Source organism: Rhagoletis zephyria, unplaced genomic scaffold, assembly GCF_001687245.7.
Source record: "Rhagoletis zephyria isolate East Lansing unplaced genomic scaffold, Rhagoletis_zephyria_1.1 Rzeph_scaffold_00501, whole genome shotgun sequence".
In the NCBI taxonomy this organism is placed as follows: Eukaryota; Metazoa; Arthropoda; class Insecta; order Diptera; family Tephritidae; genus Rhagoletis; species Rhagoletis zephyria.
This window is the reverse complement of record NW_016157585.1, coordinates 147,029-169,892: the sequence shown is the minus strand read 5'-3', so window position 1 is coordinate 169,892 and position 22,864 is coordinate 147,029. Positions and strand designations below refer to the sequence as shown.

At 38.0% G+C, this 22,864-nt stretch overlaps 2 protein-coding genes across 4 annotated transcripts in view; one reads left to right on the top strand and one right to left on the bottom strand.

Moving 5' to 3' along the window:
• The window catches only part of LOC108359985 (facilitated trehalose transporter Tret1-2 homolog), a 34,152-nt gene extending 31,255 nt beyond the window's left edge, over window positions 1-2,897 (top strand). For both annotated transcript variants that reach the window (XM_017612103.1, XM_017612104.1), the window contains exons 4-6: window positions 1,089-1,274; window positions 1,346-1,590; window positions 1,663-2,897. In XM_017612103.1, the coding sequence (XP_017467592.1) occupies window positions 1,089-1,274; window positions 1,346-1,590; window positions 1,663-2,439 (1,208 nt within the window). In that variant the 3' untranslated portion in view covers window positions 2,440-2,897. The remainder of the gene's footprint in view (window positions 1-1,088; window positions 1,275-1,345; window positions 1,591-1,662) is intronic.
• Window positions 2,898-5,310: 2,413 nt separating this feature from the next.
• Cad99C (cadherin 99C) overlaps window positions 5,311-22,864 on the bottom strand; it is a 137,736-nt gene continuing 120,182 nt past the window's right edge. For both annotated transcript variants that reach the window (XM_017612101.1, XM_017612102.1), the window contains 5 exons: window positions 9,400-12,309; window positions 8,801-9,340; window positions 8,611-8,729; window positions 7,734-8,540; window positions 5,311-7,649 (listed from right to left, as the gene is read on the bottom strand). In XM_017612101.1, the coding sequence (XP_017467590.1) occupies window positions 7,514-7,649; window positions 7,734-8,540; window positions 8,611-8,729; window positions 8,801-9,340; window positions 9,400-12,309 (4,512 nt within the window). In that variant the 3' untranslated portion in view covers window positions 5,311-7,513. The remainder of the gene's footprint in view (window positions 7,650-7,733; window positions 8,541-8,610; window positions 8,730-8,800; window positions 9,341-9,399; window positions 12,310-22,864) is intronic.

Genomic DNA, 22,864 nt, shown 5'->3' with positions numbered 1-22,864 from the left:
GCAGCATATACCATTTACTGTTGATAGAGAGAGAGAGAAGCAACGGCAACGTCACAGCCATGCGGTGGTGAGTTTTCGTTAACACGCGAATCCCATAAGGTAGATCGTGTCTGCGTCAACCTACGTCTACGTTACGTCGTTGACTAACTGCGCTTTAAAACAGAATATTTACTCTGCCCCTGTACGGCTTTCGCCAAACTTAAATGGTAAATTTTTGGTTCAGATGTACTCAAAATGGATGAGCTACTTTCTAATTCTCTCGACTAACTGATAAGGCTCAAAAAGAGTCTTGAAGGTATGCAGGGAAGCAATAAATTTCCACCACACCTGTTTTTCCTTATCACTTTGATCCTCCTGGTAGGCCTTAAGTACAATGGGCAATATTTCCTGAGTGCTTGTGGAAATTGATTTTTTGTTTTTGTTTTTGCGGCTAGCTACATTTCTGTTCCATTCCACTACCACTCGGCAGGAAGTAGGTTAGATCAAACAGCGGTATCCGTTGTTAGGCAATGGCAAAGCTCCGAGTGTATTTCTGTCATGAAAAAGCTTTCGTAAAACCATTTAGCGTTCGGAAGCGCCGTAAAATTGCAGGCCGCTCTATTTTTGGAGAAGTTCGCCCAAAAGACAGAGTCGCAGCATGTGTGAATTAAGATTTCGCTTATATTATCGATATTTATATGTTTTAATCTAGTCAAAAAATCATTTACACTCTTATAGGTAATTGCCTTATTTTACGGCCATTACTTTATTATAAGTTTTATTATTTATTTCATTGGTACCTTTTCTACTAATTTCAAATGCGTGACCGGAATAGACCTGCCGAAAAAGTGAGGTTAAATAGGGTACATTTCGAAGAAATCTTCGGGACCGTGAAAAAAAAGAAATAGGAATTCGGCCGAATTTCGACACTCCTTGTAAATTATAAATGCCTTAAAGTTAGTTTCACGATCACGCAAAAAAGCAAAGGTTGCACTAACTATTTGTCATTATCTACGGTATAATTTTTTCTTTGGAAAATATCTCGCTTACCAATTCACTTTAACACAAAAACATTTTGACGTTTCTTTTCTTTAATCTTCCAATTACAGAAACATGGGTTAGTTCTCTAGTTGCTATTGGTGCTTTCTTCGGTGCCTTACCCACTGGTTATATAGCTGATGCAATTGGCAGACGTTACACCGCACTTATTATGGATGTACCTTTCATTGTGGCATGGCTGGCGATTATCTTTGCCAAATCGCCTGGAATGTTGTATTTTGGGCGTTTCGTAATTGGTAAGAAAAATTCAAGACAAAGCATACCAAAAAGTGTTCTACTAAGTACTTAATTCGCAATTCACTAATAGGCATTTCAACCGGAAGCTTTTGTGTAGTTACACCCATGTACATATCGGAGATCGCGGAGACAAGCATACGTGGCACTCTGGGCACACTGTTTCAACTGCTGTTAACCTTTGGCATATTGCTGGTTTACCTTATTGGTGCAGTGGTGTCTTGGACTACGCTGAGTGTCTTGTGCCTAATGGTGCCGATCGCGCTATTCATTGGCATGTTAATATTACCAGAGACGCCTACCTATTTGTTGAAGAAGGTGAGTTTCGAGAAAAATTGTCCACGTATTCATATGTATTATTTTTATTTATTTAATTCTCTTAACCCTTAGGGTCGTCGCGGTGATGCTGCTCTGTCGCTGAAATGGCTTTGGGGTCGCTATTGTGACTCACGCTCGGCAATACAAATGATTCAAGCAGATCTGGATCAAGCCGGCTCGGATGCCTCTTTCATCGATCTGTTCCGCAATCGCGCTGCTTTCCAAGGTCTCATCATCTCTATGTTGCTTATGTTTTTCCAGCAGTTCTCTGGCATCAATGCAGTCATCTTCTATACGGTGCCCATCTTTCAGTCGGCGGGCAGCACTTTGGATCCATCAATTTGCTCAATTATTGTCGCTTTCGTATTGGTTGTTATGACGCTAGCCTCTTCCTTTTTAATTGAACGCGCTGGCCGTAAAGTGCTTTTGCTCTTTAGCAGTAGCCTGATGACTGTGTGTTTGGTCATTTTGGGTATTTACTTCCAAATGAAAGACGGTGGCAAAGATGTGTCCGGAATTGGTTGGATGCCACTACTTTGCGTTGTGATATTCATGATCGTGTTCTCAGTGGGTTATGGCCCTATTCCCTGGCTTATGATGGGCGAACTCTTCCTGCCCGATGTAAAGGCGACCGCTGTAGCGCTGACTGTTATGGCGAATTGGTTCTCAGTTTTCATGGTGACCAAGTGCTTTGGCTCGATGGTCACCGCCTGGGGTTCGGATATGACTTTCTGGTTTTTTGCTTTTTGTATGCTTGTAGCGACCTTGTATGTGGCATTCATGGTGTTGGAGACAAAGGGGCGCAGCTCTTCTCAAATACAAATGTGGCTCAGTGGCGGCAAACTGTGAATGTATTTGTGGACACATTTGTACTTCCAGTTTGATTCTAGTTTCTAAGCTATAAGTTTGTTATGTAACTGATCAATTGTAAATTGATAGCGGAAACCAAAAGTGCTCGATGGTAGTAGAATTATACAGTCCGTAGCGCGCAAAAGCGCGAATAAATGCGCAACTGTTATGCCAATAAATACTTCAATATCGTCTTTCGCTCATTTTCACAGCTGATTTTTGTTTTCTTAATAATTGTAAGTAGTTTTAAATTATTGTAGTTGAAAAATCTGTGTATGTACAATTTGTTATCAACCGTTAATAAGATTTAGAATTTTAAAAATTTTATTTTCAATTATCAATTACGAAGTTGTGAAAGAAACAATTGAGCCTGCGTAGAATACTTGTGTGAAATCATTTTGTAGACTTCCTATTAATTTAAGCGTAAATGTAAATTACTTTAATACTTAATAAAGCAATTGAGTATCTACATATGTAAAAAGGTCTTACAGAGATGCAAATATTTTGAATTAAAGTTTGTCATTTCCATTACTTTGTTACAAACTCCAAAACCTCGCAAATCACCACATTTCCTCAACCAGACTTCAGTCAGCTGGGGTCGTTGGATCGACTGGCACTGAGAGGGGTCTAATGAGGAAATGTGGTGATTTGCGAAATAGCTATCACTTCTACAATTTTTTCAAATTATTGTTGCTTTTCGGCGGCGTTTCCGCTGTGGTGTAGTTATAAGCAGTGCGCGCTTCCACTCCGCAGCGCCCGGCTTCAAGCCCAGGTCAAAGCAACATCGCAAAAAAAAATTTAGAAAAAAGGTTTTTTCTCAACAACGGTCACCCTTCGGCAGGCAATGGCAAACCTCCGAGTGTATTTCTGCCATGAAAAAGAGCTTCCTATAAAAATACAATCACCGTTCGGGGTCGGCGTAAACTTATCGAGTTATAAATATTTATGTATTATTGTAGATATGAAACTTTTGAGTTATCAAAATTTATCAAGACAAAGCTATCGGATTTTTTCAACAATTATCGGAATTTGTCGTTATCGAGTTTTAAAGAGTTATTCGAATATGTTGCTTTTGAAATTCAGCGAGTTATTGATATGTATCGAATTATAGCACCTTATCGATTAACTGGAATATATCGAGTTATCTAAATGTATAGAGTTTCTGAAATTTGTGGAGGTATCGTGAATTGTCGTGAATAAGCAACTTATGCTGTAGATTCTTTATTTCGAGTCGCAATTGATTTGCTAAGGGTATATTGTTTTCCCCATTTCCTTCTTCTACGTACATATGTATTTCTATTTTGATTTTTTTTCTGGTTACTGTTGTGCACTTTTCTGATTAGTTGGTAAGGTAAGTATTTAATCGAGTGAATTTAGTGTTTTTATTTGAAGGCGATTAAGAGTACGAATAAGAAAACGAAAATGAAGCCAAATCCAAATACATTTACGAAATTGAAGACTACGACGACTAAGACTTGGGATAGGATTAATTTTAAACCAAAAAAAAAATTTTGCGATATGAAGGGGACTAGAAATTAAACCAGGGAAGTTTCAGTTTAGTAGTGTGGCCCTGGCACCACTTTTTATTTTATTATTTTGTTGTTACTGTTTTGTTTTTAAGGAGATTTCTATGTTTCACATATTGTTTTTCTTTTTTTTTTGAGTCTGCATCTTCCCAAAGATTATGTGTGGTTTCAAAATTGGTTGGAAAACATTCCAGGCTTGCGCTAACTTGTCTGACTATCAACGAGTTAAAAAAAAAAACAAAAAAACATGGTTTATAGAGAAATTATCAGCCATAAAACTGTAATGCAAGAAAATTGTTAAAAAAAAAACACTAGAAAGCCGGTCGAATTTCGACAGTAACTTACACTTCTAATTTCTTAAAAGTCATACCTTTATGTTCTTTGGTGTTGGTAAACGACCTTCTAGAGGTACTAGAGAGATCCTCGGGTGATCGACTATTCCTAAAGCTATGACTTTAAATCGTATTAAAATGTGATGTAAGGCCTAATCATGGACAAGAAGCTCTCGTGGTAGCAAAACATTCAGAAAACTTGTTTACCCGCTTAATTTCAATGTTGATACGAGCTACAAATTCGTGTTTGAGCCTACATTTAGGCGCTGAAAGTAAAATTCATTGATCACCCTGTGGTTTGTAGGTTACAAGCAAGGCGAATTAATAGTTGCCTGCCCTAACTCGCTTGTTGTAAGGTCAAACGTTTTCCGAATTTCCCTTGATTAAAGTAAAATCCATACTTATGTTATAATTATTAAATTGATATTTATTTAACTAACAAATTCCAATTAAATTTGTCCTTTAATCATTCTTACATATTTACACAAACACTTGTTCGATAAACTTTAACGTTCTTGTACATACATACATACATACTATACATACTCTCATATAGTAAATTTATGCTACCTAGAATTTTTGATTTACATGTGAATATTTTTATTTACATACGAAACAAATTAAGTATTTAGTACTTACATATTTAGGGTTTATTAGTTTAAGATATTTTTTTTTTTGTTGCTGAAGAATTCATCACGATTTTCCAAATATCTACATGCACATATCTAAATCTATACATACAAACACTCCTCGTCATTTGAATAGCGCACCTTTTTAAACCTTAGTATTTAGATTTTCATAATTTTTTTATATAGCATGTAAATCCGATTCTCAAATTTATACAAATTAAACTAAAATTGCATAGGTTGCAAAACTGCATATCCGAAATTTTTCTAAAAATATTGTTAACTTCTTCACTGCTGGGCATTAGGATAGCGCACCGCTTTGTTGATTTTTTTTTCAATCTTTATACAATTTTAAAATCAGGTTTACCTTTTTTTTTGGTAAAATATGCAAATGAAAACTGTACATGCCGTTGTGAAAATTCCGATAAATCCTAAGAGGTAACGAAAAAACAACTAATTTTGCAAAAACTCAAAAATAGCAAAAACTCCAAAATACAACTAAAGACCACAAAAAACACTAACAAAAGTTAAGTTACTTTTAGAAATATAGTTACTTATAAAAAAAGAAAAGTTTGATGGTCTCAGCACCTTTTTTGCAATATTTTAAAAGCTCTCAGAAAATTTCACAGGTTGTTACATTTCTTGACACGTGGCACACATATCTTGGACAATGCATTATCTTCAGGTTTGCATAAAGAACAAGACTCCCTCGCGAAATAGTATTAAAGTGAAAACTTCAAAAAGATATATTAAAAAGTCCAAATAACAACTCCTGCTCATATATCCGTGGTTGTGTATGTAACGTATACGCTCCGTAGTACCCTAAACAGTCAATTAACACGTTTACTCGCACGCCATAACTTCAAAGTCATATTATTTAAAAGTAATTAAATAGTGGCGTGGAATATTTTTTTTTACAGTATTATTCGCGAATATATGCATTAACTTCTTCATGTACATAACAATTTTAGAGTGAATTTAGAGTGTAAAAATTGTATAACAAGAATTTTTTTATTTGGTGCCACACTAGTTTTATTACTCTAGATTGTTTCGGTTTGGCAAGGCGAATATTTTCGTTGCTTAGTGTGGACATTTTGAAGTATCTTACACTTTTAAAATGAAAAAAAATCGATAAATTTCAAAAAACACAAAATAACTGCGATAGATATTTTGCACGCTGCCATTTGTTTTAATTTGGTGGCACACTCTTGACACTTTACAGATATGTTTTGTTTGATGCCAACTTTTACTGCCTCTAATATGAACATTCTATTTGAAAACTTCCCACAGTTATTAAAACAAAGACAATTATGAGTTTTTCGAGGGACAATAAAAAAAGTGTAATTTCGGTACTTTTTCACCTAAATAAACGTTTTAAGGCCAAAAATATTCAAATACTTGATTTATTTTTTTATTGTACTTATTTCTGGAACACCATTGATTGAAAAAAGGAAAGAACACTGCTTTAGCGTTTTTTTTTCTGCCGAGAGAAGAGAGTGCCAATCAAAAAAAAAAAACGCTCGTGAGATTTTTTCAATAACACCTCACACAAATGTATGTACTCTAGCTTGCCTCGCACTAGACCACCAGGCGAAAAATAAAATCGCCAGAGTACCAATTTTATGTAGACATTAATTTTGCCATATAACAGAGATATTTATTATTTTTTTGAAATAAGTAAGTACCTTTTCTTTATAAAGGTTATGAAGTTTGCTGCGGAAATTTGATAGCAGCCTAAAATGACACAAATCGTAAGCTTTTTTTTTTTTAAATAAATGTCGCTTTCACTTCTTATTTATTTTCTAGTAATTGGTGTTTTTTTCTGATACTAACAACTAATGACTTTGTATAATTTTTTTGTTTTATCTACAACAACGTACTTTGAAAGAAAAAAAATATACATTTAAGAGCTGCATTCTATAAGGGCTAAAGTATAACCATTTACAAAAAATATCATACATATATATACCTACTTACTAAATATTATACATATCATTGAAGTTGTATTTACAACACTACGCTGCTAAATTATTACATACACACATACATACTAATGTGATTATAGTACGAAAACTTAGCCTAATCAATTACATATGTGCATTGTTTGATGGCAACAATTTGTTAAACATACATACACACATACATATAAACTCACATAAAAAGCAAATGTTCTCTGCTTTTTGATAAACTTCTTCAAGCCATAACCTACGGCAGCTAAGTTGTAACAAATTGCATACTTTATATTAAACTACGTATGTATATTACTTGAACATTTATTAGTGCTTAGTTGATTTATTTAAAATATATCAGTTTGGCATTATGTGTGTTAATGTTGTTGTTGTCACTTTTCGGTCTCGCAAGGCGAATAGGTAGTTATTACAGGGCGAAGAAGATGCATAAAAAGCGAAATATTAATTTGCACGCCAATATTAGCGGTAAGTGAAATATTCGTTCAGTCCTAACATATTCAGAAATATCGCCTCTAAGAAATTTAGTTATTCTTCTCACACCTCCGCGTGCCATCCGCGCTTGTTCGTATATTTTCGTTGGTTTTTTTCCGCTCTGTAAACACATTCGTTATATTGCTCGATTACAGCTCTGTTGTGGTCTCCACCTCTGAGCGGTCCAAATCATTCAAATAAGAGAAGCCCAGCTGACCATAGTCGCGCTTGCCGAATGTGACATTTTCATTCGTGGCGCTTATGTGGCTCAGGTCACCATTCGAGCTGAAATGTCAGTAAAAGCAGTAAGTATTTTTATGTAAGTTGGGTAAAAATATGCAAATAAATATTCATTCCATCGCCACTCACCGCTGAAAAAGTGGATTTGTTATCGGCACATCCGCATAGGCGCGACTATTGTGATGATGATGCTGATGATTATTGCGCCCCAGCGTATTGGTCATCAGCTCGCCAGCATTTCCGCTGCTATCAGCACTGCTGCCATTGCTATTCAAAGCGTTCAGCCCATTTGGCCCGCCAAATGTATTCCCCCGCCGCCCCATGGTACTGTAGCTGTTGTTTTGTAAATTCGCTAAGTTATTACGACTCACAGCATCCAACTTATAGCCACCATTCTGATAGTGATTGGCGCCATTTTGATGTTTGAGTCGCCCCAACGTTAAGGTGCCGGGCAACGTGCCATTTGCGGCCGCCGCCAAAGGATTTGCATTGTTGCGCGCATTCATTTCGAGTGTACGATTGAATGTATTCTGACGATTATTTATGCCATTCAGGTTGTTGTTATTATTGTTGCTGTTATTGTGTGCCATATTGTTAAGATTGTTGTTGTTATTGTTGCGACGCAAAGTGGTGATCGTGGCGGTTGTTGCATCCGAGTGCGAAGGACTCGCCTGACCGGCGCTCGTGCCGTTCTCTTTGTGCGTAATGTAGCTGACGTTATCCAGCGAGAAAGCGTGATTCTTGGCGCTAAAGTCCAGCTGCAGATCATCATCTCCATCCGGTGGTACAGCCATGGCTAGCACTTGCGTTTCGTATTCCTTCATGTTGGCGACTGTATCGCCGGAATTGGTTGCTTGCGAATTAACAATGACTGGGTCATAGCGCGTTGGACTGGGCGCTGAATATTGGCGCATGCGTTGCTTGAAGTTCTTGTACCTGTTGCGTGGATAAAGATAAGTTAAGACAATAGTTAATTCAAAAAAAGCGGTGCGTCCGGCACACTCACTTCGACCAGGAAATGCAAATGTAGATAATACCGATCGTGCCAAGTATGAGTATGATGATCGAGATCGCGATCAGCGTGTAGGGGAAGACGTCGTCATTGGTAGCTATAGCTGCCTTTACCTGTGAGGTCAGAAAGGGTTTTTTTTAGTAAAAATACTAAACACACAAATGGTGCCTCAATCGCTACCTACCTTGTGAACTTGTTGTCTCATCTCGATGGGTGCATATATGCCCTCGGCGGTCGCGTGCGCCACACCAGATGCTGCAAAATTGAGTTCGGCACGAGCTGTTGGCTCCAGCAACGTTTCGTGTACAGCCGTGTCGTTGCGTGTTAGTATTTGTTCGGTTTTCGGATCGATGAGGTAGAACCAAACATCTGTCGCTGTTGGATTTTCAATAACGGTGCCATTATCCGCCAGCAGCTTGCGATTGCTGAAACGTTCGATACTGCTTATGAGCCCATTGGTCTTCTCTTCCAACAACTGTTCCAGTGCGCTGTAGTGGCTGCGTATTTCATTAGGCGCTGCATCAGAAAAGGCCAAGGACATGCGGTTCTGATCGGTGATCTGGTTGATTACTATGCGTGCGCGCGTGTGATGTGAACCCAACTCCTGGCCATCGTTGTCACGCGCCTCTACATAGAACATCATCGGGAAAGTAGCGCCGTCTTGGAAGAGTTTAGTAGTGCGCAATATGCCTGTATCCTCGGTCATGACAAAATAAGTTGTGGGCTATGTGACAAAGGAAATTAGTTCAATTTCGTTAAAAATTATTTAATGCCAACACTCACCAAATGCTCATCACTGATTGTGTTGTCCTCCTCATCGTAAATCTTGTAACGTATCATGCCGTACTTGCCTGAATCGCGATCGGTGGCGCGCACTTGCAGTACGGCGGTATCGATGTCCGTGTCGGGTGCCACTACTGCGTAGAAAGTATCTTTGCGTGTATACGCACGATTGAAAATGAACTCCGGTGCATTGTCGTTATCATCTTGCACGATGACTTTCACCGCGGCCACGCTCTTCTGCGGATTCACAAAATACTTGTGCGAGACGAGCCGGATGCTCAAAGAGTAGGCCGTTGCATTTTCATAGTCCAAGTGCTTAACCAATCTAACACCGCAGCCATGATCTTCGGTCGTTATGTCGAAGTAATCCAATTCGTTTCCGCTAATGATCTCGCATTTGAAACTGGCAGTGCCGTCTCGCGCCTTCTTCGAATTGATAACTTGTATCACTTTTATGGTTGCATTAATGCCGGTTGTCTCGGGCACACCTGTTGTATAGCTATCGTCGCTGAATGCCAAACCTACACTCTCGGGACTCATTATCGCGCCGTCAGTCATCTTACCCTCCACCACGTTGCCCTCATTGGGATCGGTCAGTAGATGGCGCACAAAGACCGGCAACGTAGCCACGGAACTGAGTTGGGGTTCGCCCATATCGTAGGCGCGTATGTCCACCTGATACTCGGTGTCCTCTTCCTTGCGCAACTCATCTCTTATCCGAACTGCGCCCGAGTCGGCATCCACTTGGAAGTATTTCAATGCTTTGCCACGTCCCACCATCTCATAGCGCACCACATTGCCCGGCGACGAACCATCACCATCTATGGCCGCCATTGTTGCAATGCGCGTGCCGATAGGTTGATCGTCATTTACCGTCACCGGCTCTGGTACCGCAGCGAAAACTGGCCGAACATCATTGCGATCATCTACTTCGATACTGATGCGTATCGTATCACCTAGCCCATCGCCATCATTTTCAATTGTACCGACAACCAGTTCGTGTTGCTTCTTTTGCTCGTAGTCCAAACCGTTGGTGGTGCGTATTTCGCCAGTTTTAGGCGATATTTTAAAGAGATCTGTTGCACCCTTACGCAAAACGTACGTTATCTGCTGCACGGTGTCTGGGTCGAAAGCTTTCACGGTCGCAACTAAATAGTTAGCCTCATTTTCGGGCACGTGTACATCGATACGCGCGTCGCTAAACTTGGGCACCTCATCTGGCAGATCGCGCACCTGCACCGTAACACTCGCTGTGCCAAGGCGCGCATCTGGCGCACCATCCTTTGCCGTCACGACGAAACGGTATTCTTTCTGCCGTTCGTAGTCCAATGCCGTGGCGGTACGGATTTCGCCGGATTTTCCATCAATGGAGAATGGTATATCATTCGGTACAGAATATGTAATTTCGGCATTAATACCCTCATCGGCATCTGTTGCATGTACGATGCCAACAAAAGCGTCCTTTATGCCTTCGTCCACTTCGAAAACGTAGGGCAGCGTGGATTCGTCGAACTCGGGGTTCTTGTCATTGATGTCGGTTACTTTGATGTTGACTGTAGCGCTGCTAGACAGGCCACCATTGTCTTCGGCCTTTACAATTAATTGATAGCGTGTTAAACTTTCGCGATCTAATTTGCGTATAACCATTATGACACCGCTCTCCTGACCCACGGCGAACTGACGAAGGTCGTTGCCCGACATAATCGAGTAGACCACCGGATCGTTCTCGGGGTCTTCGGCGTGCACCACAGTCACGGTGGAATTGATCTCGGCGCCTTCGCTTACTTGCACTTCATAGATGGGCTTGACGAACTTCGGTGGCTTGGTGTTTGGTCCGGGTGTAACTGAGATTTCCACAATAGCCTGCGACGACAATCCACCGTTATCGGTGGCCTGTACAGTTATGCTATATTGTTCACCAGCCAGCAAGCGACCTCTCGTCTCAATCTCACCAGTCTTTTCATCGATAGCAAATTTCTGCAGGCCATTGTTGGACACATGATAGATTGAATAGGTGATGATGGCATTAGCGCCTTCGTCATTGTCAGTGGCTGTGACCTTAGTTACAAGTCTTTGGCCATCGCCTGCTGTGATCGTGATGGGCGGTACCATAGCCAACTTGGGTGGGTTGTCGTTGACGTCGCGCAGATGCACGGTTAAGCTGAGCGGAGCACTGGCCGCATTGGTACGAGGCTCACGCGCAACCACTTGGAACTTGTATCGCCCAGGTGCTGGTGGATCACGATCCAAGCCTTCTTCGTTGACAACCAAAATGGAATCGTTGGTGACATTAAAAGATGGTGTAGTCAACTCATAGATATAGTCGGGTTTCGGATCATCTTCACCCAAGTCAGCGTCTGTAGTTTTAAATGAGATGGGCCGGCCATTTTCATCAACCACGCGTGTGCCTATTGGTGAGTTTTCATCGACATAACCTTCAATATCACTGGCAGATATGACTGGCGGATTAGCATCCACCGGTTTAACGTTGATCACCAACTTAGCTGTTGTAAAGCGTTTAGCCATAGATACCTCTTCAGCTTTCACAACAATGTCATATTTCTTGGCCGTCGATGTGTCGACTGCCTTGATCTGCTTCAACACGCCCGTTTGTTCGTCGATCTCAAAATAGTCTGCATAATTGTTGGGCATACCGCTGGCAAATGAATAACGTATGGGCGAACTGATCGTGTCCAAGTCGACGGCCTGTATGCGTTCGGGCGTGACAGTGAGCACACCTTGCAGCGAACCCGCAGGCACGGACGCCGAATATTCAGGATTGATGCAGGCGCCATCGAGTAGCACACAACCGCGATAAATGAATGACGGATCTTGATCGTCCGAATCGGCAATGTTCACGGTCAGCATGGTGGTCGAGGAGAGCCGTTCAGATACATTGCGCGCACGATCCTAGAAGAAAGAGGGTAAGAATTATGCATTAGAGTGGTTTAATCACCATTAATGTCAGCTTAAGATAGACAAACTTGTAAATAGTCAAACATAATTAAAATGTAAATGCCACGATCGTTTCGCAAATGGAATTCGTCGCTAAATAACCGTCGCTTTATAGCCATAAAATAACCTGTCGCGTTTACAATATAATTAGGCAGTTTAGCTGCGACATTCGTATACGTTCTGCAGCCTTTGGCCGAGCGGGTGTTGCTTGTTGAATTATTTTGTTAGTGGCTTATAGTTCAGGCTATTTTTCACGCGCACATTTTGTTGCTCGACAAATGCAATTTAAATAATTGCGCGCATGCGCAATGCAATAAATTTAGCTTCGTCGCCCGTTATGGCGGTTAGAATGGCACTTTGACCATGGCGCACGGTTGCGCTAGCACGGCGGTGGTGGTGGTGGTGCTGCTGCTGCTGCTGCTAAAAAGGCAGCTAACAGAGGCCAGTGGCACGTCCAATCAATAGTTGTCTTGGCCATTTGCAGGCTGTAGGTGAGTTTGTTTAGTTTTTTTGGCTTGTTGTACTGTTAGATCAGAATTCTGAATGAAATGATTATTTTTGTTTTGTTTTTAGGAATTTGCGCTGGAATGCTGTTCTTGAAGGTTTACTTGCTTATTTCTGATTGGTATATTGTAAGCCCGGATCATACATATTTGAAGTTAAAATGCGCTAACACAATTTTGTATAGCGTCATTCTATTAAACATCTCAAGACAATGATATTATGTGAGCACCTTTAATACATTTAGTGTTCACTCGAATTTATAATAATAATAATAATAATAATAGATTGGCGCTTACACATAACTTAATGTTTGGCCGAGCTTCTCCTCTGATTTGTGGCGTACGTCTTTATGTTGATACAAAAAGGGGAGATAACTTCTGTTTAACGCCGACTCCGAGCGGCAGTTGTATTTTTATGAGAATCTGTTTTTCATGGCAGAAATACGCTCGGAGTTCAATCACTAACACGAATAAAGAAGATCTACACAGATAAGTATACCACATACTACGCCGACACTCTATTGGCAGCAGAAGCCAACGAAAGTGAAAATAATTTACGTCAACTTAAATTACGAAATACCTTCACAGTGCCTCTTTGCAAAAATTGTGTTAATCCTATTCACTGAAGTAATATTGCTTGCACTTATGGTCTGTAGTTTGGTAATTTGGCAGTTGAACTTTTAACAGATGGCATGCCTACTATGTATGTGTGTATTCATATTACAAACTTAAAAAAGTACCCTGCAAGAAAAACTACTAAGCTTAAACGATTTGCAAGTATAGGACATATTTCTGGATGCACCTTACTAAGACAGAATGTTGCAGAGTCGAACCGTTTGGCGAAACACGGAATTACCATAATTTTACATGAATACATTTGTGGCCTTGTCAAAGTAGAGATGATTCAAAAGGGCATAAAACCAACTCACCAACTTTAAAAGATGGGATTTTCGACGTTTTCTGCTTAAAGAAAGTTAAATTAATAACTAAAGACTTCAGCTTAAAAAATTGGTGGCAAATCAATCTTAACCTCCAATAAAAATTTGAAAATTTTACTGTCGATGCTTGGCTGCAAACATGGTAAAAAAAACAGTTTTTGAGTCGAACACAAAGCGCGCTCAATCGATAAAAATATCGATAATAAAATCGATAAAAATATCGATAACAAAACCGATAAAAATATCGATAACATAACCGGTAAAAATATCGTTAATAAATTCGATAACAAAATCGAAAAAATTTTCATAACAAAATCCATAAAAATATCGATAACATAACCGATAAAAATATCGATAATAAAATCCATAAAAATATCGATAACAAAGTCCATAAAAATATCGATAAAAAATCGATAATGTCTTTTAATTAACTGGAATCTCCGAACTAAACCGAAGGACTTTAAAAGTAACTAACCCCATCAGCTCTCGTAGGTCCTTTCTTTTCTGTTTAAGAAAAAATCTGCTGCTGTCCTCATAAGAATTTTCATAAACACTGTGTGAATTCGTTTGCAGTTGTCGGTGCTATAATATAGTATATACAACTGATAAACTTGATTTTGTATTTTGGCCAATTACTGATTCTGGTTACCTGAACCCCAACATATTTCGGTATCAGCATGAGTTCAAGCTTATTCCGCTTAAAAAGTAAGAAGTTCAAGCGGGCAGATTTGGATTCAGTCCGTTAAAAAATTATCATAATTGAACATACATTTTGAGAGCATTTAAATTAATCTTCTAGATGCCAGCCGGCACTGCGACCTAAGTTCCTACCAACACACACTTCACAACACTTATATTAACCCTAAGACCCACAAAAAGTTCAAAAGAGCTTTAGTGGGATAGGAAGTGAATGTGATCGCACTGCAACCAAATACATCGCATTTAATTAGAATATAAAAAAGTATCTCTTTAGTAAGGTGGCGGAAGCGGCAGAGATACCTTATTGGTGCAGCTGACCTCACAGTGTAGAGTGTCCTATAAGAATGCCGATGACCTTTCTCAATTCTTCTTTCGGTAAAGTGTTAATAATTGAAATCGTTTTCCTGACGTAGTCCTGTCGAGTGCTGCCAGTGTTGCCGCCTTTTTTCGTATTTTAAGCAGTTGCCAGGAAGTTGCTACGGTTGGGGACTGGAACCCATAATAAACGGGAGCTATTGTACATTGAAACGGAAATGAGTTTCTCTAGGCATTCAAAGATTAGCGATCACCGCCTGACTATCTCGCATTATGATAACCAGTTCCAACTTAGATTTATTTCGGCACATAAACTAAACAACTCGTAGCGAAAACAATACCCACTGCTAGTAAGGAAGCCCTCCTCAATTTTACACCCCTTTGGGTGGGAATACAAGAAGAAGCAACAACGAAAGCACCCACACTACATAGGAAAAGTAAATTCCAACAAGGCAACCTTATCGGACACTTTGAAATCTTAAATTGAAAGGAGGTCATCATGCACAAAATCCTGTTCTAAAACCAAATCGATCCCATCCTCAGCTTTTCGAAGAGGTAAAAGATCTATATTTTCGGAAAGGCAATTTGCCCTCAATGCTTTATACCTGTTACCTGTTCTCATCAAAAATTTGGATATAGTGTTTTAGAGCAGTCAGTGATCTAGTCACCCATAAAAGTGTCTCCTTAACTGGATGCTTGGTCATTAGGGCTAAGATGGTTATGAAAAGTCGGACTCCCACCAGTTATGGCACCTAGCCTATTTAATGGATTCAACAACAATGATGCCAACAAATGAACAAGTTACAGAGTGCCATTGTTTGAGATTTTATTATTGAGCTGAATTGATTCTTAATGAAAATTTCTTGACAACACCGCACTGTTTAAGTTTCATAAAAAAAAAAAAAAAAAAATACTCTTTCCGTTCAAAAATTTCTAATCGTTAACATGGAAAAACCAAAAATGACACTGTTTGAAATAAACCAGGTTTTTTTTTTCTTAGTGTACATTTCAGTTTCCCCGGCGACACTATGCAAAATTCTACATATAACGGTTGATACACTTTGGATCTGCTTCCTACGTTTTGGATGAGCTAGCTGACACGTGGAAATGGAAATTACTGAAACTAGCGAAACAACGTTCAATAAAAGCTCTAAGCGAAACGGAGAGCCAGCTTCGGGTGCATGTGAAGAATCTGTTTTGCAGCCAGTTCAGCTAACGTAAGTTAATTATTCCTCGAGCTATCTAGAATTTGTTAAAATTATTATTTTTTTAACTTTTCCTTGCAGGGTGCATATTTTCGAAGTAAAGTGTATTTACACAAGTAAAAGTGAAAAGTGTCATCGTCTGCCTAGCGATTGGATATCACACGCATGTACTACACATGAAAGTATGTATGTATGTAAGCATCAAAGTGTCAGATGTGAGATTTTAACATCGCAAAAAAAAAATGTACATCGCTGCAATAGGGGGTGTGAGGGGGCAACGAAAGTGCTGTTACCTTTGTTGTTGTTGTTGTTGTTGTGTAGCTATGACATGCGGAAATTGCTGCCATGCGCATAAAATTCGCTTTGACTCCCTAAGCCCATTCAGTTCGACATTTGTTTGTTGTCGAAAGCAATTGATGTAATTTTATGTTTTTTTTTACAAAAAAATTATACATACATACATATGAGCACCAAATAGTTAAAACTGTAAGATGTGTATGTAAGTACAAATGTACCCTACAAGACATTGCTGAGTACTTTAGGCAAAAACTCTCACACATTTACACTTTTGTTTTTGTAGTACGGCATAAATGAGTAGTTTGACTATTAGTACTGAGGACTTTCTGATGACAACATTGAGGGGAAAGTACTCAATTTTTTCCCATGGCCTGAACGAAAATGAGGACTTTGATAAGCACTTTTGTGATTAGGAGTAATGATAATATGAGTACTCATATGATACTCAGCTGTCTTGTAGGGTATGTTGAAGTACAAACACACGCACACACATACTTACATAAGTAGCAGAAATACATAAACCCACATCCCCATATAAATATATGTATGTGGATAAAAGCTAACGGATAGTTATACAAAGTTAATCGATTTTAAAGGTGCAACTGCATGCAAAATTTGTAGCTCTTTTCTTCTTCTTAATTTTGTTTTGAAAATCGTCGGCGAGTTAAATGAAGAAAAGATTGGCGATTGGAAATTTTTTTTGATTTGCATCGTAAAGCGATTTGTGCCGGTGCAGCGTCGCTGTATAGCTAGTATTAAATTTTTTGTTTTAAACTTAATTTATTTTTATTTTACCATATAATTATTTTGATGTGCGATTAAGAAAAATATTTTGAATTTTTGTGTGCAAATTGCAAAGCGAGGGGCACTTAAGCGCATGTTGAACATACACAAAGATCTATAGTTTGCTTTTCATTCACATACACACATAGCCAGCAAGCTAGCCAGCATGTCTGGCGCGTTTTGCGCACGTAAATCCATTACAACCCGCATATTGCTAAATTACAAATGAACGGATTAGTGTTGATACGCTGCTGCTGCTGCTGGCTTTAGTTGTTATTATTGTGGTTGGTTTTTCAAAATTTCATACTATTTTTTTTTTTTTTAATTTTGTTGCTGTGGTTGTTTTTGTTGATTAATTATGTAAAAAGCATCCATCAGCTAAACGGAGATTGTATCAGAAAATTCAAAAGGCTTAAGGCACGAACCTAATTTTTAAAATACCCACTTTGTTTTAATTTAATAGTAATTATTTTCGCACACGCAAGACTTTTTGTGATAAAATTTTTGTAAGTTTTAGTAAAGCATATATTAGGTGGTATGTTAAGTTAGGTTAGACGGACTGTTCTAATCAAGAGCTCAATCGATGGCTACGGAACCGATTCCGGATTTAATCATTATCTTAAACTATCAGCTATTTGGGCGAACATATTCGAACGGTGCCTAAGTTGTGAGGATTTCGAAACTGAAACTAGCTCTTCCTCGTTGTTATGTGTCTGCTTGGTGTTCTCGTGATATGAGAAATTTTGCAAAGTGGCTCGTATGCTTAAATTCAGCTTCTCCACACTCGTAGCAGACACTTTATCCGCACATTCGTTCACTTCCTCATTTCTCAAGAGACAGAAAACTAACAATAATGGCATTAAAATGGCCAGATAATACTAGTAGTCGAGTGATTTTCTTGTGGGGAAACCTAAACTTTTGCACCTCAATACAGCGCTATTGTTAAAAATGATAAGAATTTTATGTTTGAGTTTAAATTTACTAATATTTTTAAAGCACAATCACTGACATTTTTTTGTAGGCACTACCAACAATTGATAATTTTCTAAAAGACAATTAGAGACTGCTTGGCTGACCAAAAAATTAAAATCAGCATGGCTAATAACGTTTTGTTACATCATTATATAATCTTTGTATGTTTGCAAATGGCCAAATTTGTGGTGCGATTTGCAGCTATACACGTATGTGATTAATATATAATTTACAAACGTAAGTAACTTTGGTAAATAGCAAATTTTCTGAAAGTAAGAACCAAAAAAAAAAAAAAATAAAAAATAAAATATATATATATACCAAAACAAAAACGAATAGAAGAACCTTCGAATGTTAAGAATAACTTGAAAAAAAAAAAACTTTAAAGGACAAGCGAAAAAAACAATTTTTATTTTTGAAAAATAACTTAAAATCCATCATAATTACGTCTCAGCTCGTGCACTTCATTCAAGCCAAAGACATTCAACACATATTTGTCAGTGTCACTGTAATGATGCTGCCGCGCTATTGATGCTATCACTAACTGTATGCGGTTAGAATGGTCGGCCACTCGAATATAGCCAAATAATCATTCGGACATTTAAGCTTTCGAAAATTGTAATAAATCAGCTTGGGCTAAGTAGACAGGTGGCGAATGTGTTGCTTATTCCCATAAGAACATACATTTATTTAATGTTTATACACTTGTACGGCCGTTTTGTCTGAAAAGTGGAGTTTTGTAATTTTATTTTTAATTTATTTGTTTTAGGTTTTTTTTTGTCCATCTCCTGTTAATAAGTATACAAAGAAGAATGTATCTTTATTTTATACCATACACGTTTGCGTCTTAAGTCTTTTGATTTATGCGAGATGCTTTGTTTTATAAGATGGCAGACCATATTTAAATTTTTAAGCGATTTCCGTTTTTATAATTAATTTTAATAATTAATTAAAGATAATCATGTTGGTTTTGTTGGCAGTCTGTTTTGAAAAAAAATGTCTATATGTGACGCAGGTCTATGTAGTATCTAAGGAGAGCATGACACTGCTTCAAGCTTATTAAATTACACTGTGCGACAATTTTATGCGAATTCAGACCAGCCCGGACTTTGGGAAATATTTGAAAATAGTTTAAAATTTTACCCTGTAGTTCCCGCCTGAAAGGGTCGCTTTGATGTATGCTTCAAGAAACCCCGCCACAAGCACATTTGGAAGATCGTTGGAGGATTTATGTATTCTATTAAATTATTCATCGCAAAATGTTACGAGTAGTCTTCTCAGGCAAAAGCTTCATGCCACCGACGTAAAAGTCCCTAGTCACCAGTTTTTATAAGTTTGAAGGACTTGGGCAGGGCTTGGAGTTGACTCGTTACGTTCCAGTTTCGTTCGTTAAATTTCGATTATTTGATAAATATTGAACCTTCGATGAATTTCCAAACCACCAAGTTCCGATAACTCAGTAAAACTAGATAACTCGACAAATTTCGATAATGATGGATAACTGTGCATCTAGACATCTCGATATATCAATACTTCGATCAACTTTGGATAACTTTATAAATCTCGATTACGCGATTTATTTTCATAAAATTCGATAACTTATTACTGGTAACCCGATAAAATTCGATAAATCGATAAACAGCGAAAACTCGATATACTTATATAACCCTAGAAATTTCGATAACTCGATATAATTACGGTAAAACGATAATCACCGATAAATCGACAAGTTGGAAGAATTTGAGTGAGGAACCGGTAGGCATCTCATCTATACATACAAATTCCTTTCCTCGGTCTAATTTCGAAAGCTACTAACGAAATTTGGTTTTAAATTTACCTGAAAATTTGCTATAATTTTTGGTGGTGGAATTCAAAATCGTCATACGCATAAACGAGTCAATTTTGATGAAAAGCAAAATTCAAAACTGTCGAATTTCGACCAGTGGGCGATACTAGTAAGAGTTTAGCTAATATTTTAATTCTTTTATTACCAAAATTTAATTATAGAATCAAATTGAAACATTCTCAAAACACATGTAAGCTTAGCTAGAAACATTTCAATGACCAATCATTTACCTCAAGTACAAGTCACTTAAATATTTATTAATTAACACCCATCAAGTGGCACAAGTGTTGAGCATTAACACCCACCAATTGCTTGTTAGTGTAATTGCAAAACATAGAAACAAATAAACACATGCATCGGCACTTTTTATGAATTTATTTTAATTTTCCTCAAACTCTTGCGCATAACACGTTTTTGTTTTTTCTAATTAACACACAAAATGCGCCTACAACCGACACGGCCATTGCAATGCAACGCAATGTAACGCAACGCGCCAAACTCAAATACGCCAACGCCAGCCAACCACTTGCAACGAAGAAACAATAAATAAACAGACATGCGCGAAAATTTTGCGCAAATAACTAATATTAATTGGCAGTTAAAAGTGAAAACGTAAAAACAATAACCAAACTCGACTGCTTCTACTTCTGTGGTAAAGTTGTTGTTTGCTACCTTTACAAGCGGGCAGCTGCACTTGAACAACAGCAGCAACAAAAAAAAAGAAAAGAAAAACAAACCGAAACGGAATTCAAATAAATCAACAACATTAAAAATAATTATTATTTTTGCCAAATAAATTTGCATTTACCATCAGGTGTTGCTGGCGCATAAAAACGACTACTCACATTGCATGCCACATGTGGCAAGTGATGTGGTATTTGCCGCCTATCCGCATGCCATTTAAGGCACATACTATTTCTTAATTCGCAAATGGCTTGGCATTGCTTGTGCGTGTGGTTTGCGAAACAGGCCGCGCCGCCACACCACTCCACTATCTCGGAAGTGGGTGTGCATAAATAAAGCCGAGATTCGATCGCTGATAATGAAGTTCGCAAAGGCTGATGGTGATGGTGTTGATATTGCTGTGATGTTGTTCTTTTTCTTGTTGTTATTTTGAGTTTTCGGCACTGATTGCATGCGCCAAACACTTGTCAGCATTTGCGCAATCGAAATTCTTTTTGTATATTTTATATTTGCTTTTATACAAATTTGAAAGAACAGGTTTTATTTTCAGTTTTTTTGTTTGCATTAATAAGAAATATCTTTGTAGCATTTTCATAGCGCCATAAAAATAATATCTGAAAGCATTATGTGCAATTAACACAGCCAGAAATGATTAATGACGCCTACTTTTAGTATTCAGTTTGATGTGATTTTTTTTTTTTTCGTAAAACAAGGGGAAATGAAGAATAAGAAGAAATCATTAGCAGATAGACTTGCAGAGTAAATGACTAAACAAACTTTCGCGTGGGAAATATAGTTTATAATCTAAGATACTTATGTACATCCATATGTAATTTCATAAGAAATTCTATAGGGTGCTTAAAAAGGCAAGCTAGAAATAAAAAAAGTATTTATATATTTTTTTGACTTGCAACGTTTTTGAGGGTTCTAAACTACTTTTGTCACTTCAAATCAGGGACCGAGAATGCGTTCCAATTTTGGTTTAGTTCTGCCCGAGAACAAAATGCAATGTCAAAAACGTTCCCACAAACTAAACTGGAACAAAAGTATTGAGAGCAGTTCGAACGGAAACAAAGTGAGAACAAAAGATTTGGGTACATTCTCAAGAATAACAGAACAAGAACATTTCGGGAATATCTCCAATGAGAACAAATTAAGAACGAAAGCATCGAGAACGTTTTCAAGCAGCATGAAATAAGAACAAAAAAATCTGGAAAACATTCCGCTAGAGAGCAAAATGATAAGAATTGTTTTGAGATTTTAACATTAAGAATGGGAAGAGTATGAGCGTGTTGAGAAAAAAATTGTTTCAGTGAGAACCCTGATTGTTAATTCTAAGCCAGTTCCAGTTCGTTTATCATTAGGGTAAACTGTCCATTTATGGAAAAAGTTTTCACTTTCTGTGCAAGAAAAGTTCATGTCTTAAGTCTTACGTTGACTTAATTGGCATAAATATATTTCAGTTCGTTGTTTCTGCTTAATCCTAATATTCAAATATTTCAAACTAATGGAATGCTATGTGAAAAACTTTTTCCTCCATTCCATGCTTAGCGATTAGTTCAGAGAATATTTGTTCCCGTCTCGTGCTCTGTCAGAAAGTTTCTGAGACTTTAGTGCCCAAATTATTCTTCTTCGAGAAAGTTCCTTCGACTTTGGTTTACGTTTTGTTCTTTGCCGAAATGTTCGGGAGACCTTTGTTCCAATTTTACTCTCTTAGAAATGTTCCCGCATGTATTTTTCACATTCTGTTCTCATTGGGAACATTCCTTAGGATTTTGTTCTTATCCAATTCGTTATCAATGGGAATAATGATAACGTTCGTTTTGTTCTCATTTGATTTTTGGTTTTGAAGCGTTCTTGAGAACAAAATTACGAGAACAACATTAATTTTGATTATATCTTTTGTTCTGCTTCAAATACCAAATATTCTCCACATGTTTACGCCACTTTGCAAACTCTCGCTGGAAAAAAAGTTTATCGAACAGTCGAATGGAAAGTGGTGTGCAGAGTCTTCTGATAGAGGAAGACCACTGCTTCGATATGTAATTGGAGTTATTACTGATAACTGCTTGAGGGTACGCTTGGCAACAGAATGAGTCTGCAGTTGAATGCCTTCTGTCATAGTTGGCACAATGTCAATGTATGTAGATAAAATTGAGAGCGGATAACAATATCTATTTCACTGCTTCGCTTTGGTGAGAGGCTGCCGACATTCCTGCCATCGTTATTCTCTTGAGTGTCGGACTGAACCGATAGCAGCTGGCGTCT